Source organism: Leptinotarsa decemlineata, unplaced genomic scaffold, assembly GCF_025532065.1.
Source record: "Leptinotarsa decemlineata unplaced genomic scaffold, Ldec_3_MD MMD2_tig00002974_RagTag_RagTag, whole genome shotgun sequence".
Taxonomy (NCBI): Eukaryota; Metazoa; Arthropoda; class Insecta; order Coleoptera; family Chrysomelidae; genus Leptinotarsa; species Leptinotarsa decemlineata.
The window spans coordinates 13234957-13248894 of NW_027412578.1; the positions used below are offsets into that span (position 1 = coordinate 13234957).

At 37.1% G+C, this 13938-nt stretch overlaps 1 protein-coding gene across 1 annotated transcript in view; it reads left to right on the plus strand.

Moving 5' to 3' along the window:
• ss (aryl hydrocarbon receptor spineless) overlaps nucleotides 1-13938 on the plus strand; it is a 243144-nt gene that overhangs the window by 223932 nt on the left and 5274 nt on the right. Inside the window, exons 4-9 of the mRNA XM_074177529.1 lie at nucleotides 3837-3926; nucleotides 6338-6547; nucleotides 6622-6809; nucleotides 6864-6970; nucleotides 7339-7480; nucleotides 10445-11011. Of these exons, the coding sequence (XP_074033630.1) occupies nucleotides 3837-3926; nucleotides 6338-6547; nucleotides 6622-6809; nucleotides 6864-6970; nucleotides 7339-7480; nucleotides 10445-11011 (1304 nt within the window). The remainder of the gene's footprint in view (nucleotides 1-3836; nucleotides 3927-6337; nucleotides 6548-6621; nucleotides 6810-6863; nucleotides 6971-7338; nucleotides 7481-10444; nucleotides 11012-13938) is intronic.

Here is a 13938-nt window from a genome sequence, read left to right on the forward strand (position 1 = left end):
CAAGTTTCGGACTTATGAACATTTATTTGTGAAAATGTCCCTTCAGAATGGTATTTCCATTCGGTATTTGGTAAGCAGGCCATGATTACTATTTGACAGTAGCGTTGTGACATTCTCCTAATAATATCGACATTTTCGTCACTTCAGAAGTTGCAAATACCTTCAAAACGATGGAACAAAACTATTCAAACGAAGTTCTTATGAATTTGTTTATTATTTTTGGACAGTGTGACAAAATTATCAGCAGAACATGTAGAAAGTTCAATGAAATGTATCTGAATCTACAGCCAATGAACCTCAAGAAATTTATACGAATTCAGAACACTTTCAATGCATTTGGATCAACTTTAAAAGCACCAAGAAACTTGCCTCGACCCGTAACTTTCGAAGACAACCAGATTAATGTCTTAGCATATTTTCACGCATTTCCCGAGTCATCGATAAGAAGTGCTGAAGAAGATTTGGGTATAAAATATTCATCGGTTCAAAGAATCTTGCGAAGACACGTCACAAAAGAAGCCGGATTTCAAGAAAAATTTAGTTTTAATGTCTTCTGCATGTTGATGGACAACAAATTGAGGTACGTGATATACGAGGAGTCATTAACATCCAGAAGCTACCTGAATATTTTGGAGAATACTGTAGACAGTTTCGTGGATAATCTGCCACTCGAAGATTATCGAAACTGTTGGTACCAACTAGACGGAGCTCCTGCACATTGCACAAGAGAAGTGAGCGCAGAACTGGATAGACTATTTGACGATCGGTGGATGAGGCGCTTGGGACCATGGAATTGGCCAGCGAAATCACCCGATCTTAATCCATTAGATTTTTATTTGTGGGGAATGTTTAAAGAAAAAGTTTACAAAATACCCGTGCGTTCGAGAGATGAATTGTTAGAAAGAATTGCCCAAACATTTGAAGATTTGGATCCCAATGAAATCAGATCTGCCACCACGAAAGCAGCCAACACCCGCATTTTAAAGTGCTTGGAAGTGAACGGCCAGCGATTCGAACATATTTTGAAATATTCCACATGATTGTTTTACTTTTTTATAATTATTCATATCAATATTTCCAATTTCAAGTTTCTTGGTGCTTTTTTAAAGTTTATCCAAACATATTGAAATTGTTCTGAATTCGTATAAATTTCTTGAGGTTCATTGGCGGTAGATTCGGATACATTTCATTGAACTTTCTACATGTTCTGCTGATAATTTTGTCACACTGTCCAAAAATAATAAACAAATTCATAAAAACTTCGTTTGAATAGTTTTGTTCCATCGTTTTGAAGGTATTTGCAACTTCTGAAGTGACGAAAATGTCGATATTATTAGGAGAATGTCACAACGCTACTGTCAAATAGTAATCATGGCCTGCTTACCAAATACCGAATGGAAATACCATTCTGAAGGGACATTTTCACAAATAAATGTTCATAAGTCCGAAACTTGACTAGTTAGGTATAGGTATGACATAGGAAGAAAGCAAATTTCAGCAGCTTTCCGAATTTTCAATAATATACAGGGTGTTCCATTTAAAATAATCAAATTTCAGCAACTTTTTTAAGCAAACGAAAAAACTGTATTTTTTTACCACCCTGTATTGAAGTAACGGAGATTAGGCTGACGTGTGGGAAGTGTCCAAGTATCACCTAACTCCAAACCAAATTTCGATATCATAGTACTTCTTAACTAAAAGATATCGGCATTTTTAGAAGTCATGATTTTCGAAGAAAAAAATTGAAATTAATTTTTATTTCGAAAACGGTAACAGATAGGTATAGGGAAATATCAAGAAAAGTTGTCGGGCAATTGTTGGAGATTCCAAAAATAATATTATATACAGAGTGTTCCATTTGAAAAATTAAAGTTGCTACTGCTTTGTAATAGAAGCGGCAACACCGCATTGTCGAAAATATTTCAGTTGGCTAGAGAATGTCCGAATATGCCCTCCATTAAATTTTCAAAGTGATCCGTTGTCTGGTTCACCAGAAACGTCTAATGTGCCATCCACCGTGAATCAGCCTGTATATGGTAATCGAAGTCTCTGGAAGTCGATAAGGAAGTCGCTGGAAGTATCTCGAAGCGATGTGATATCTAGAACAATCACGAAGCGTCGAGTCGAAGTCGAGTCGGGCACGATCTGGACAAGTCACAATCAATTCACGACGACCAGCGGCGTGCGGCGTTATTTTTTTTTGGAGATGATTTACAACAACAGCTTGATTCAACTGCGATCATTTCTGTTGGGCAATCTGGCTTCCGCAAAAAACTTAGCACTACCACAGCTCTTTTGAGAATTTCAGATCATATAACGAAGCCCTGTGATGAGAAAAATTCACATGCTTGGTTCTAATAGATCTAAGTTATACTTTAGATACCTCAGATCATCACATACTTGAAAAGGATGGTGATAGTCGACCATATATCGAAATATTTACACCTCTTGTATGGGATACCTCAGGGTTCGATTGTAGATCCTTTGCCGTTCGGTATTTATGTCTCTAACTTTCATGAATGTGCAAGGAATAGTAATTCTGTCTTCATTTATGCTCTCTTTATGTCACTATGTTGGTTTGTTTTCATGTATTTAATCATATGACCACAATAAAATCTGCACGCCAGCATTATCAACTGATGACCACTCTCCACACCCTGGGGAAAGTGATCATTGGGTCCGAGAATTAGGTGTCCTTAGTGACGCAAGTCGACATGATCTTTAAATATAAGAGTAGAAAGGGCATCATTCCACCAAGGACTCCAATAATTATTGGAAACAACCATCTTGACTTAGTGGTCTAGATAGAGTATGTGGAGTTTGATGAGAAAATTTCGAACTATCCTTCTCTTTTCAGTTGATATTGGTCTCGTCAAGAGCTGAAACTCCATGAAAATATCGTTTTGCTCTGATGGTCGCGAAGAACTTGATCAAGCTTATTAGCTTGTATGAGCCTGAGGGCGGAAAACGAATAGTTCCAATAAATTTGGCACTTATGGCCATGATGAACTCCTCAGTTTCCTACTTCGGTCCACTCGACCTGAGTTAAGCAAAGGTCAGGCGCTTTGATGATGTTGTTGAAGAAGACCAATGCATTAGCTCAGGGGTCTCCAAACTTTGAAGCCTTCGGGCCATAATGATTTTTTCAGTTTGTTCCAAGGGCCAATTTCTGCCCTTAACTATATTTCTAGACTAGGATAGTCGCAAAGTGCTTGACCTTAGCAAACTTATGCTTTTTTTGCATTTCAATTATTATTGTGTATTGTGACACTTAACGACATCTAGTGGCTAGTAGTGGTACTATGTACTATCTTTTTCAGCTACCCGCTAGGTGGCATTAGGCGCAATTAAATATTTGGAATTACCGCGTTGGTTCGAGAAAGTTCTGATTCTAGCTAGTGTATTCCGATCACTGCACTACAACTTATCACAGCAATAGTAATAACAATTAGGTAATCATTGGCTGTCGTGGACCAGATTGATGACACTGGCGAGCCGGATTTTGCCCGCGGGCCGTAGTTTGGAGACCCCTGCATTAACTCATCCTTCTGTTGCCGCGGAAATGTTGTGATATCTGGGGCTTTTACATGACGAGTTTCAACTTGTTGACAGAATTATGATCACCCCCATCAGTGTCGAAAACTAAACACGGTTTATCAGCTTATTATTAAAGATCGCTTTGATCTCTATACGTAGGGCAAAATTTCCATTCTCACAAAGAAGTGCGAATTTGGAATATTGTCATTTCATTTCATTCATGTCAATGTTGAATATTTATTTCTTTGCATATCTTCGAATTGACTATGATAGGCATTGAGTTAATGATTTTTTTTCAGGCACTTAACGGGTTCCTTATGATATTAACCTGCGATGGAGAAGTTTTCTTCGCAACACATAGTATAGAAGGTTATTTAGGATTTCATCAGGTAAGAAAATACAAAATACAAAAAAATAGTGAAAGAGTCCAGAGTCGACAATGAAAGTTTTGTTTGAAAATATGATACAAAATCATGAAAATTTTACCAGTTACACGGTGTCCCCCCCTTTTATTTTTTGAACTGGTCAACTCAAAAATTGAAATTTGGGATAATGAAATTAATGCATGAATAATTTATTTTGAAGTGAAATTGATAGATAAAACTTTCAAGATGGTGACTGGGCTACTCTACTGTCTCTCTCATCACTAAAACGTCGAAGCAAATCCTAATGAAATCGATATGGATATTGTACATTACTTTAGACAAGTAAGAAACTACTTGGATACTACTTTTTACGGTCGTTGGAATGGTCATCGGGATCCTACAGAATGGCCAGCCCGTTCGCCAGATTTGACACCATTAGCCTTTTTTATGGTGCTATTTGAAGCAAAAGGTGTACGAAACTGAACCTGCTTCAATACTGGATATACGGCAGAGAATAATAAATATTTTTAGAGATATTGACGTTACTCTGTTCGAAAATGAAATATCGGATAGGCTGTTCATATGTCACGAAGTTCAAGGCAACCGTTTCAAGCATCTTCTGAACTGACTCCAAGCTTATTACCTCATATTATGTAGTTAAATGTCAATATATTCAGGCAATTATTGAATGTTCCGCCATTTTGTAGTAGTTGAAGATATTGACATTATGTTCTAGGGTTGTGAAGCATTTATTTATTTATTTATTTATTTGACACTTTGATACATTGAGTACATGTGCTAAATCATAATTAAAAAACAAAATAAAACTACAGAAGTTGAACAATACAAAAACAATAAATATGGTTCACGTCCACAAACTTTCACAACATAGAAGTATTATATAAAAAATCGGAGAAGCTCTAGCAAATACTCTCAAAATGTCATGAAAAAGTGTCGTGCAAGAATTCCTCAAGACTGTAGTAACACTTCCGTAAGAGAAGTTTCTTCACCTCAATTTTAAAAAGTTTATCTGACTCGATTTTCCTAATAGATGCCGGCAAGTTATTATAACAGTTTGTTGTATTAAATAGTGGGGAGCATCTAAAGTGAGCCGTTTTGTGTGAGGGGGTTCTTAACAGTTTCCCATGACGGGTGTCTCTACCATGTATATCCGCATTTGTGACAAATTCAGTTATATTGTTACGGGCAAAAGTGACACACTTCAAGATAAATAAAGAAGGTGCCGTCAATAAGCCCTCTCTTAAGAAAAGTGGTCTACAACTATCTTGAAAATCTATATTAAAAATTAGTCTCAGCAATCTTTTCTGAGCAACAAAAACTCCTGGAAATTCCCTTGCACATCCCCAAGAAATGATATTAAAGCTGATGAGAGAATAAGCCATAGAAAAGTAGACATTCATCACTCCAAACTTATCTAGAGTGTTTTTCAATTGTTTGATTGAGTAATATGCGGAATTGAGTTTGTTACAGACCTTCTGGATATGACCGCTCCAGGTCAAATTTTCGTCAAAAGACGTTCCTAAAAACAAGACTTCGCTGGAAGATCGAATACCATTTATTGTGGAAGAGTCACTGCTGAAATTTTTCCTAATAAATGATTTCATTGAAACAGATTTAGATTTATTCAGAATAAGTTTGTTGCGTTGACACCAAGCACTAAATTTATTTATTATTTTATTTATTTTGTCTGACAACTCAACTTCGTTTTTGTCGGCCACAGTAATTGCAGTGTCATCCGCAAACATGGTTATGTGACACTCAGAAAAGAATTCAGACAGGTCATTTATGAAATTGAGGAACAACAATGGTCCCAGGACAGAACCTTGAGGCACTCCTAGTTTTACATCTTTGGGACTTGATAAAATTCCATTGCAGCTAACTATTAGACTACGGTTTTCCATATATGATTTCACCCAGTTCAATAGATTATTTGGGAAACCTAGGCCTGCAAGTTTAATTATAAGAAACTCGGAAGAAATGGTATCAAATGCTTTTGACAAATCGAAAAAAAGTGTTACAACTAGTTTATTCGAGTCAACCTGTGTATAAATGAAATTTAATAAATGGCATGAAGCTGATTCAATTGATTTGTTCTTGTGAGGTGCTTCAAAAACATGAGTCACAAGACCCCCCTTTCCATTTAATTTTTTTCCCAGATGACGCCCAGTCGCCATCTTGAAACTTTCATCTGTCAATTTCACTTCAAAATAAAGCATTCATGTACTAATTTCATCATCCCAAATTTCAATTTTTTGAGTTGACCCTTTCCAAAAATAAAAAGAGGGAAGGCATTACAGAAATGCACTGTATAGAGACAGAAATGTTTCATCAAGAGATGCAATCATTCCATTGGCTGCTTCTGCTTGTATACCAGAATAAAATCTGCCATAAATAATTGTTTCCCGTAATTTCAGTCGGACATTGTCCACCAATCAGTATACGAATTGGTCCACTCAGAGGACAGGGAAGAATTGCAGCGACAACTGATGTGGAATTCGTTTCTTCCTCCAGAGTCAGCCAACATGGGTCTTCAAGATGTTCTCTTGCCAGAAAATTGCCATTTGTTAGAAAGAAGTTTCACCGTGCGCTTCCGATGTCTTCTAGACAATACTTCCGGTTTCTTGGTAAGCAAAGTTTCAACAAAAATTATCAGAATCGCCGCTCTGATATTTTTCACGATCAAATTTGATTTTTTTAGCGTTTGGACATCAGAGGCAGGGTCAAGGTCCTCCACGGTCAGAACCGTAAGTCCGAGGAGCCGCCGCTTGGTCTGTTCGCGATCTGCACCCCGTTTGGGCCCCCGTCGCTTCTGGAAATCCCCCAGAAGGAAGTCATGTTCAAGAGCAAACACAAATTAGATTTATCGTTAGTTTCTATGGATCAGAGGTAACTGTTTTATGCACGACGAAGGAGTGTGACTATAGTTGATTTCTGTTGCAGGGGAAAGATGTTACTAGGTTATTCAGATTCGGAGCTGGCTAGCTTGGGTGGATATGATTTGGTGCACTATGATGACCTAGCTTATGTAGCCAGTGCTCATCAAGAACGTGAGTTTTCATGTAACAACCTAGTCTGACCAAATGCTTTAGGCTCTCGCGGCCGGAGGTTATCAGTCTCATTATTTTTTGGGTTTGAAACCCGAAAAATATTGACACTATAGTCTGAGTTGTCAGATCGTTGATTTTGTCATTCAACTCTAATAATCGCAAGTTAAGCATGAAATTATTTCTTCAAACCAACGCCAAAATACTGTTTTTTGCTAGCCGGTTACATCTAATTGAAACACCAGAACAAAAACATTAAGGTCTTAGTCATCTTCTGATGATGCAAATTTGGTTAGTGAAACGCGCATTGGAAGACAGTATTTTTGTTCTGGTGTTGGCAAAGATCCATTTCACGGCATGTTTTTTTACAGTTTTGAAAACAGGAGCCTCCGGTATGATCGCCTACCGGTTTCAAACCAAAGACGGGCAGTGGCAATGGCTGCAAACAAGTTCGAGATTGGTTTACAAAAACTCCAAGCCAGATTTTGTCATCAGCACACATAGACCTTTAATGTAAGTACTGTTAATATTCAAAAGCTGTTACCGATCATGTATATCTAGCTTTTGCTGATGCCTTTTAGACTACTTAGTCGCCCAACAACATCAATACAACCATTATCATTATCAATAATTTCATCATTAAATTTGAAACTGACTTATAATTATCATTAGCAAAGTTAAGAAAAGTTTCGAGCTGCTGCTGATGTCGATTTTCTTACAATAGAGCTCTGCTGTGAACTTTTCCACAGAATTTGATAGAGAAGATGGTTTTTTTCCTACTTCAAACATGTATGTTTGTAGCACTTTATTGAAATGACAATATTTTGTCATTTTAAGTTCGACTTACAGAATCATACCATTCGTTGATGGATCAGATATACCAAAGGTTGTGTCATCAGCATCTATTGATATTCAGTGAAAAAAGTAAAAATATCAGTGGCCCCAGATTAGAACCTCACACTACCAAAACATCAACTGTGTATTTGTTTGACTTGACTTCAATTATTCCGTAAAATATAAAATATATTTCATGCTCCAACTCAGATATCTAGCAATTTGAATATTATAAACGTTATAAAATTTAATTATTATGAAATAATAGTTCTTTTTTCTTCTGAAAACTATTTGTATAGTATGAAAGGCTCTAAATATATTCACAATAAAATAACATCAAATTGTCAAACAATAATAAAATACCAACTGTCGAATTTTAACTTCGACTTACATTTATACAGGGTGTAACATAAGTACGTTAAAATATTCAAGTGACGTATTCCTAAGACAGTTTCAAGAAAAAAGTCTACATGAACTTTTGTCCAAAAATGCTTCGTTCCGGAGATACAGGGACAGTAAACTTTTGCTACTTTTTATGAAAAAACCTAATTCATACACCTTTTCCAAGTAAAATAGGTACACTTCCTCAACAACGCTAGAGGTGATCGTTTTCGAGATATTTACAATTTTCTATATCGATACATATTACTTTATAGCCAAATTTGATTTCAATAATTTTTGTCACTCTCCACTTGCAAAGTTAATTAAATCGAGTAGGCTATAAAAGTTTCTTTATAAAAATAGAAGTTCGCTGTCACATTTTTAACTATTAATTGACGACAAATTCACAGTTCGGACTTTACGAATGCTGAAATGGCTTATATGGTTTTTGCATACGGCTTGGCTGACAGAAATTCAGACGCATCTATCAGGAAAAAATGGAAAGGTATCCCCAACTATCAGGAAAGGTATCCCCAACGCGTGACTTCTTGTGCAGCGACATTTGCGAATCTTTTCCGGCGACTTTCCGAATCTGGAAGCTTTAAAACAAATTCTGCAGTAGAATGGCCACGGACTACAAGAACTGTAGAATTGGAAGAGGCGGTTCTCTAAGAAATTAGTGAACATCCAGAAACAAGTACAAGAAAAATTAGTCAAACTTCAAATGTGAGTCATATGACAGTTTACAGAATGTTAAAAGAACAGCAATTATATCCTTATCATATTCAGCGTGTCCAGGCACTTACGCTACGTGATTTCCAAGCACGTATCGAATTTGTTCAATGACTTCAAAGAAAAATCGAACAACATCCTCAAATTTTATCGAAAATCCTCTTCACAGATGAGGCTAACTTTTCAAGAAATGGTATCATGAACTTCCATAACAACCACATCTGGGCGGAAGATAACCTACATACGATCACGCAAACTCATTTCCAAGACAGATTCTCTTTTAATGTATGGGTAGGCATAATTGGGGATTATTTAGTTGGGCCCTATTTTCTCCCCTTACGTTTGAATGGAGATGCTTACCTACATTATGTACACGAGCTTCCCCAACTTATGGAAGATGTTCTCATTGGTCTCCTAAATCACTCTTGGTTTATACACGATGGAGCTCCTGCTCATTTTAGTGTGATAGCAAGGAATTTTTTAGACGTAGCATATCCCCAACGATGGATAGGAAGAAGAGGCCCTGAGCATTGGCCTCCGAGGTCACCGGACCTCAATCCCGTCGATTTTTTTCTTTTGGAGACACCTAAAAATCACTAGTTTATGCTAGTCTCATTGGAAACGAGGAAATGTTGAAGGATCGCATCATAGCTTGCTGCGAAACGATAAGAAACACTCCGGGCACGATCACCTCCAGCGTTGTTGAGAAAGTGTACGTTTTTTACTTGGAAAAGGTATGGGAATTAGGTTTTTTCATGAAAAGTACCAAAAGTTTACTGTCAAAAAAGTTAGGGCAATTTGAAATAAGTAATGACAGCGTATGCAGCGTCCTCTATATGTTACATGAAAATTATTACGAAATTATGATTTCCCACGTCGAAAAAACCCCGAGTACCGAATTTCGTGCAAATAATTTATTTTTTGAAAGAGTTATTTTCAAAAAGCGAACAAAAAAATTCAATTTCAACACAACGTATCTCCGAAAATGCTTTGTTTCGGAGATACGGAGTTCATATAAACTTTTTTTCTTAAAATTGTCTCAGGAATACGTCACTTGAATATTTTAACGTACTTATGTTACACCCTGTATAGCCATCTATCTTTTTTCGATATGTCAATTGCAGACTACCATCCAAACAAGAGATCTCGCTGATTAATTCGTTGTGTTTTCATTTTTCACTTGTAGAAGAAAATGATGCTACATAAAAGTCTGAGTTTCATCGCGTCAGGTATTAATGACGTATGTGTAATGATTCTCGTTGCCTCAAGTGTATCTAAGCTATCATCCATATTATTCAAATATTCAACAATAGCTATTCCAGTTCATGAACTTTCACTAAAGCCAAACGGTTCATTATTGAATAATATATAAGTACTTTTTCAATACTTGGGCTAATTGTTTGATATGAACTCTCTGATCTACTTCATACACAGTGCAAGAAATTAAATGTTCTTCAAAACTCCTCACAAATTTGTTTTTATTCAACTGGCTTTCTCATCGGATACTGACGACAATCACCTCTGTTTCAGGGAAGAGGAAGGTCGCGACCTCCTTGGCAAGCGCACAATGGACTTCAAAGTGAGTTACCTGGACGCCGGTCTTCCGAACAACTACTTCTCCGAAACCGACCAGCTGGTCACCAACTCTTCCGGCATCGGTCAACACTCGATACCCACCACACCGACTAGAGTGAACCGGAGGTACAAAACGCAGCTGCGGGATTTCCTCTCGACCTGCAGGACGAAACGCAAGCTCTCCTCCAGCGGTCAAGTGACGCCTCCGGCCAACTCCGTCACGACGGCGGCCGTCGTCAGTCCCATGCCGACGGTGGACTACATCACCTCCGACGCTGCGTACAACATGTACTCGACACCGTATCCGACGGCGACAGCCGACCACAGCTTGTCATACATGAGCCACTCGAACTTCCAACACAGCCTGTACCCTGCACCCTCGGCCCTGGATAACCGCTACCTCACCACCACGGAGAACCTGTTCCACCAGTACAGACCTCTGGGGACGTACTATCCAGACTACCACCATTCGCCCACCACTAGCCCGTACGTGGGGAACGGCTTTCTGGAGATGTCCTCCAGGTACAGTATCTCAATCCATGAATTACGTGTATGCATAAAGGTGTATACAGTGCGGTCCATATGTATGGAATAAATTCATTTTCAGCGTTATTATGTACTATGTGAAAAAACCTGAAACAGGTCGATTTTTATTCCTAAATTGACAATTTACAATATGAAAATATTATCCCCCTCCAGCACCCCTTCTGAATTATAAGCACCTCCTCGAACATTTTAAATAGCAGAGGGGGTCGTGTGGCACCTTGTTGGAAAGGGATTTTAGTCCTCTGTTCAGCAATATACAGTGTTTTGAATTTGGTGCAACCATGACTGAGAAAATTAATTTTTACAATTAAATGAAATGTTCAAAATAACCACCATTATTCACTTCTTGATAATAACCTGATCTATTAAACAGACCATCCCTGTAACACGCTCCTTACTAACCTTGAATCCTGGAAAAAAACTTTGAAGATACTAAAATATTAGACAAAAAGCCAAATAAACAATTGTTATGAATCTAGTAGGTTGCTGTCATTTAGGTATTCAAATTTACTAAAAGTATATTTGTGGGCGTATTGAATTTAATTATGGCTCATTTGCCGAGACTCAAAGAATAGACATTTTAATTATGATTGGTTGTGGTAATAAAACAAGAACTCAAAATGAGGTTTGTGAAATTTTTAATAATAAATACCCTGGTCAACACGTGTCGCAGTCTACAGTTAGCAAAATTGAAAAAAAGTTTCGTGAAACTGGACATGTAAAAAATATCGGAAAACCAGGTAGAAATGTTCAATTTACTGATGAAAAAAAGTTAGATGTACTTCAAGAGATTGAGGAAAATCCGCATAAGACAACTCGAGAACTTGCCGCCGACAATGATGTAAGTAAATCATCTATTTTGAGAGTTTTGTATAAAGAAAAAATACCACCTCTACAAAATTCAATTGGTTCAGGAGTTAAATGAAGATGATCTTGATAGAACACAAGAATTCTGTGAATTGATGATGAGCAGAATGAACGCAGATTTGCAGTTCATAAACAAAATAGTGTTTTCTGACGAAGCGACGTTTCATTTAAATGGAATAGTTAACAGACAGAACTGTAGATATTGGAGCAGAGAAAATACTCACTGGATGTGTGCGACTCACACTCAATATCCTAAAAAAGTTAACGTTTGGGCCAGTATCATTAACCATGAAATTATTAGCCCTTATTTTTTTGAGGGCACTGTTAATGGTGAGGTTTATCTACATTTTTTGATTAACTTTTTACTGCCTACATCACAAATACATTTTCCTGATGTTAATCATCCAAATGAGATAGATCGAACTATTTACTACCAACAATACGGAGCTACACCGCATTTTGCACGTACAGTTAGGAATTATTTAAACGAGGTTTTTCCCAATAGGTGGATTGGAAGACGTGGAACGATCGAATGGCCGGCTAGATCCCCCGATTTGACTCCTCTCGATTACTTCTTATGGGGTTATTTAAAATCTAAAGTATATTTTAATATACCAAACAATATTGCCGATTTAAAAGTTAGGATATCGGAAGAAATCAACAAAATAACCCCCGAGGTCATACATAATGTTGTACGAGAATTCCAAAATCGCCTCGGTTATTGTCAAGAAGTTAATGGTGGTCATTTTGAACTTCAATTTAATTGTAAAGTACATTGAAAAACACATTCTAAATATTATGTGGCATTAGTATCTTCATTCTAAGTAAAGTTTTGTGATACCTAGAGACATTATCAAAATTTTACATCCTAAAAATCTATTTTCTCAGTTATAATTGCACCAAACTTAAAAAACTCTATAATGCTGAATAGAGGACTAAAATCCCTTTCCAACAAGGTGCCACACGACCCCCTTTGCTATTTAAAATTTTCGAAGGGGTGCTTATAATTCAGAAGGGGTGATGGAAGGGGATGATATTTTCATATTGTAAATTGTCAATTTGAGAATAAAAATCGATCTGTTTCAGGTATTTTTCACATAGTACATAATAACGCTAAAAATGAATTTATTCCATACATATGGACCGCACTGTATGTTAAAAAAAGTTCTTGTCAAGAAAGTACCGGGAGTCGATAGTTCAAAAGGCCCGCGTGAAAGGACTGTCGAAATTATGTTTATAGCTAGGTTGGCACCGCTTTCCTCTTTACTCACGCGGAGTTTGAGAGCCATCCATCATTTAGTTTGTTTACAATAGTCAATTTGTTGACTACCATTCAGGAGAGAGCCTCTGCATGGATACCTTGCTATCGCCCCCATCAATATACCTTCCATCACCCCTACCATATTTTGAAATTATAAATGAGTGAATACGTAGCTGGCCAGTCAGTCGTTGCTTAAACTCCAAGATATAACCTTCGTTCTCGCACATAACACTGATGAAGTCTGCCGCAGTAGCAGACGAATCGTTTGGTACGTCAAGTACCACGACCTCTTCAATCCTGACTCTAGACGTGAAAGCCTATGTTCATATATTTCCTAACGAAATTATTCTGAAGGGATTCATTTTTAATATTTGGATTGATACGGTAGTTTTTATTCAAAATCTTTTTTACTTGTGCACTTATTTGCAAAACGTATTGTTGTATTTCGAAGACCCGCATCTTCTAAATGAGTGGGGCTATTTTCAAAACCTAAGCAGCGATGCTTGGAGTTGAAAACTTTTTTCAACCCCAAGAATGGGGTTGAGTCGCATATTGAGTCATAACTCTTGACTGGTTATACTTATAAACAAACCTGATGTGTTTTTTTTTTCAATTTCTTCAGAAAGTTTTTTCAATGGTTTTCTCTGTATAATATTTTTGGGTGTATGTGCAAATTTTCACCTTTCGAAATTATTTTTATCTCACCTGTATTCTGCCACTAGTCTTCATCCTCAAGATCACCTTCAGGCAATAAAGTATATCTATAATTATTATT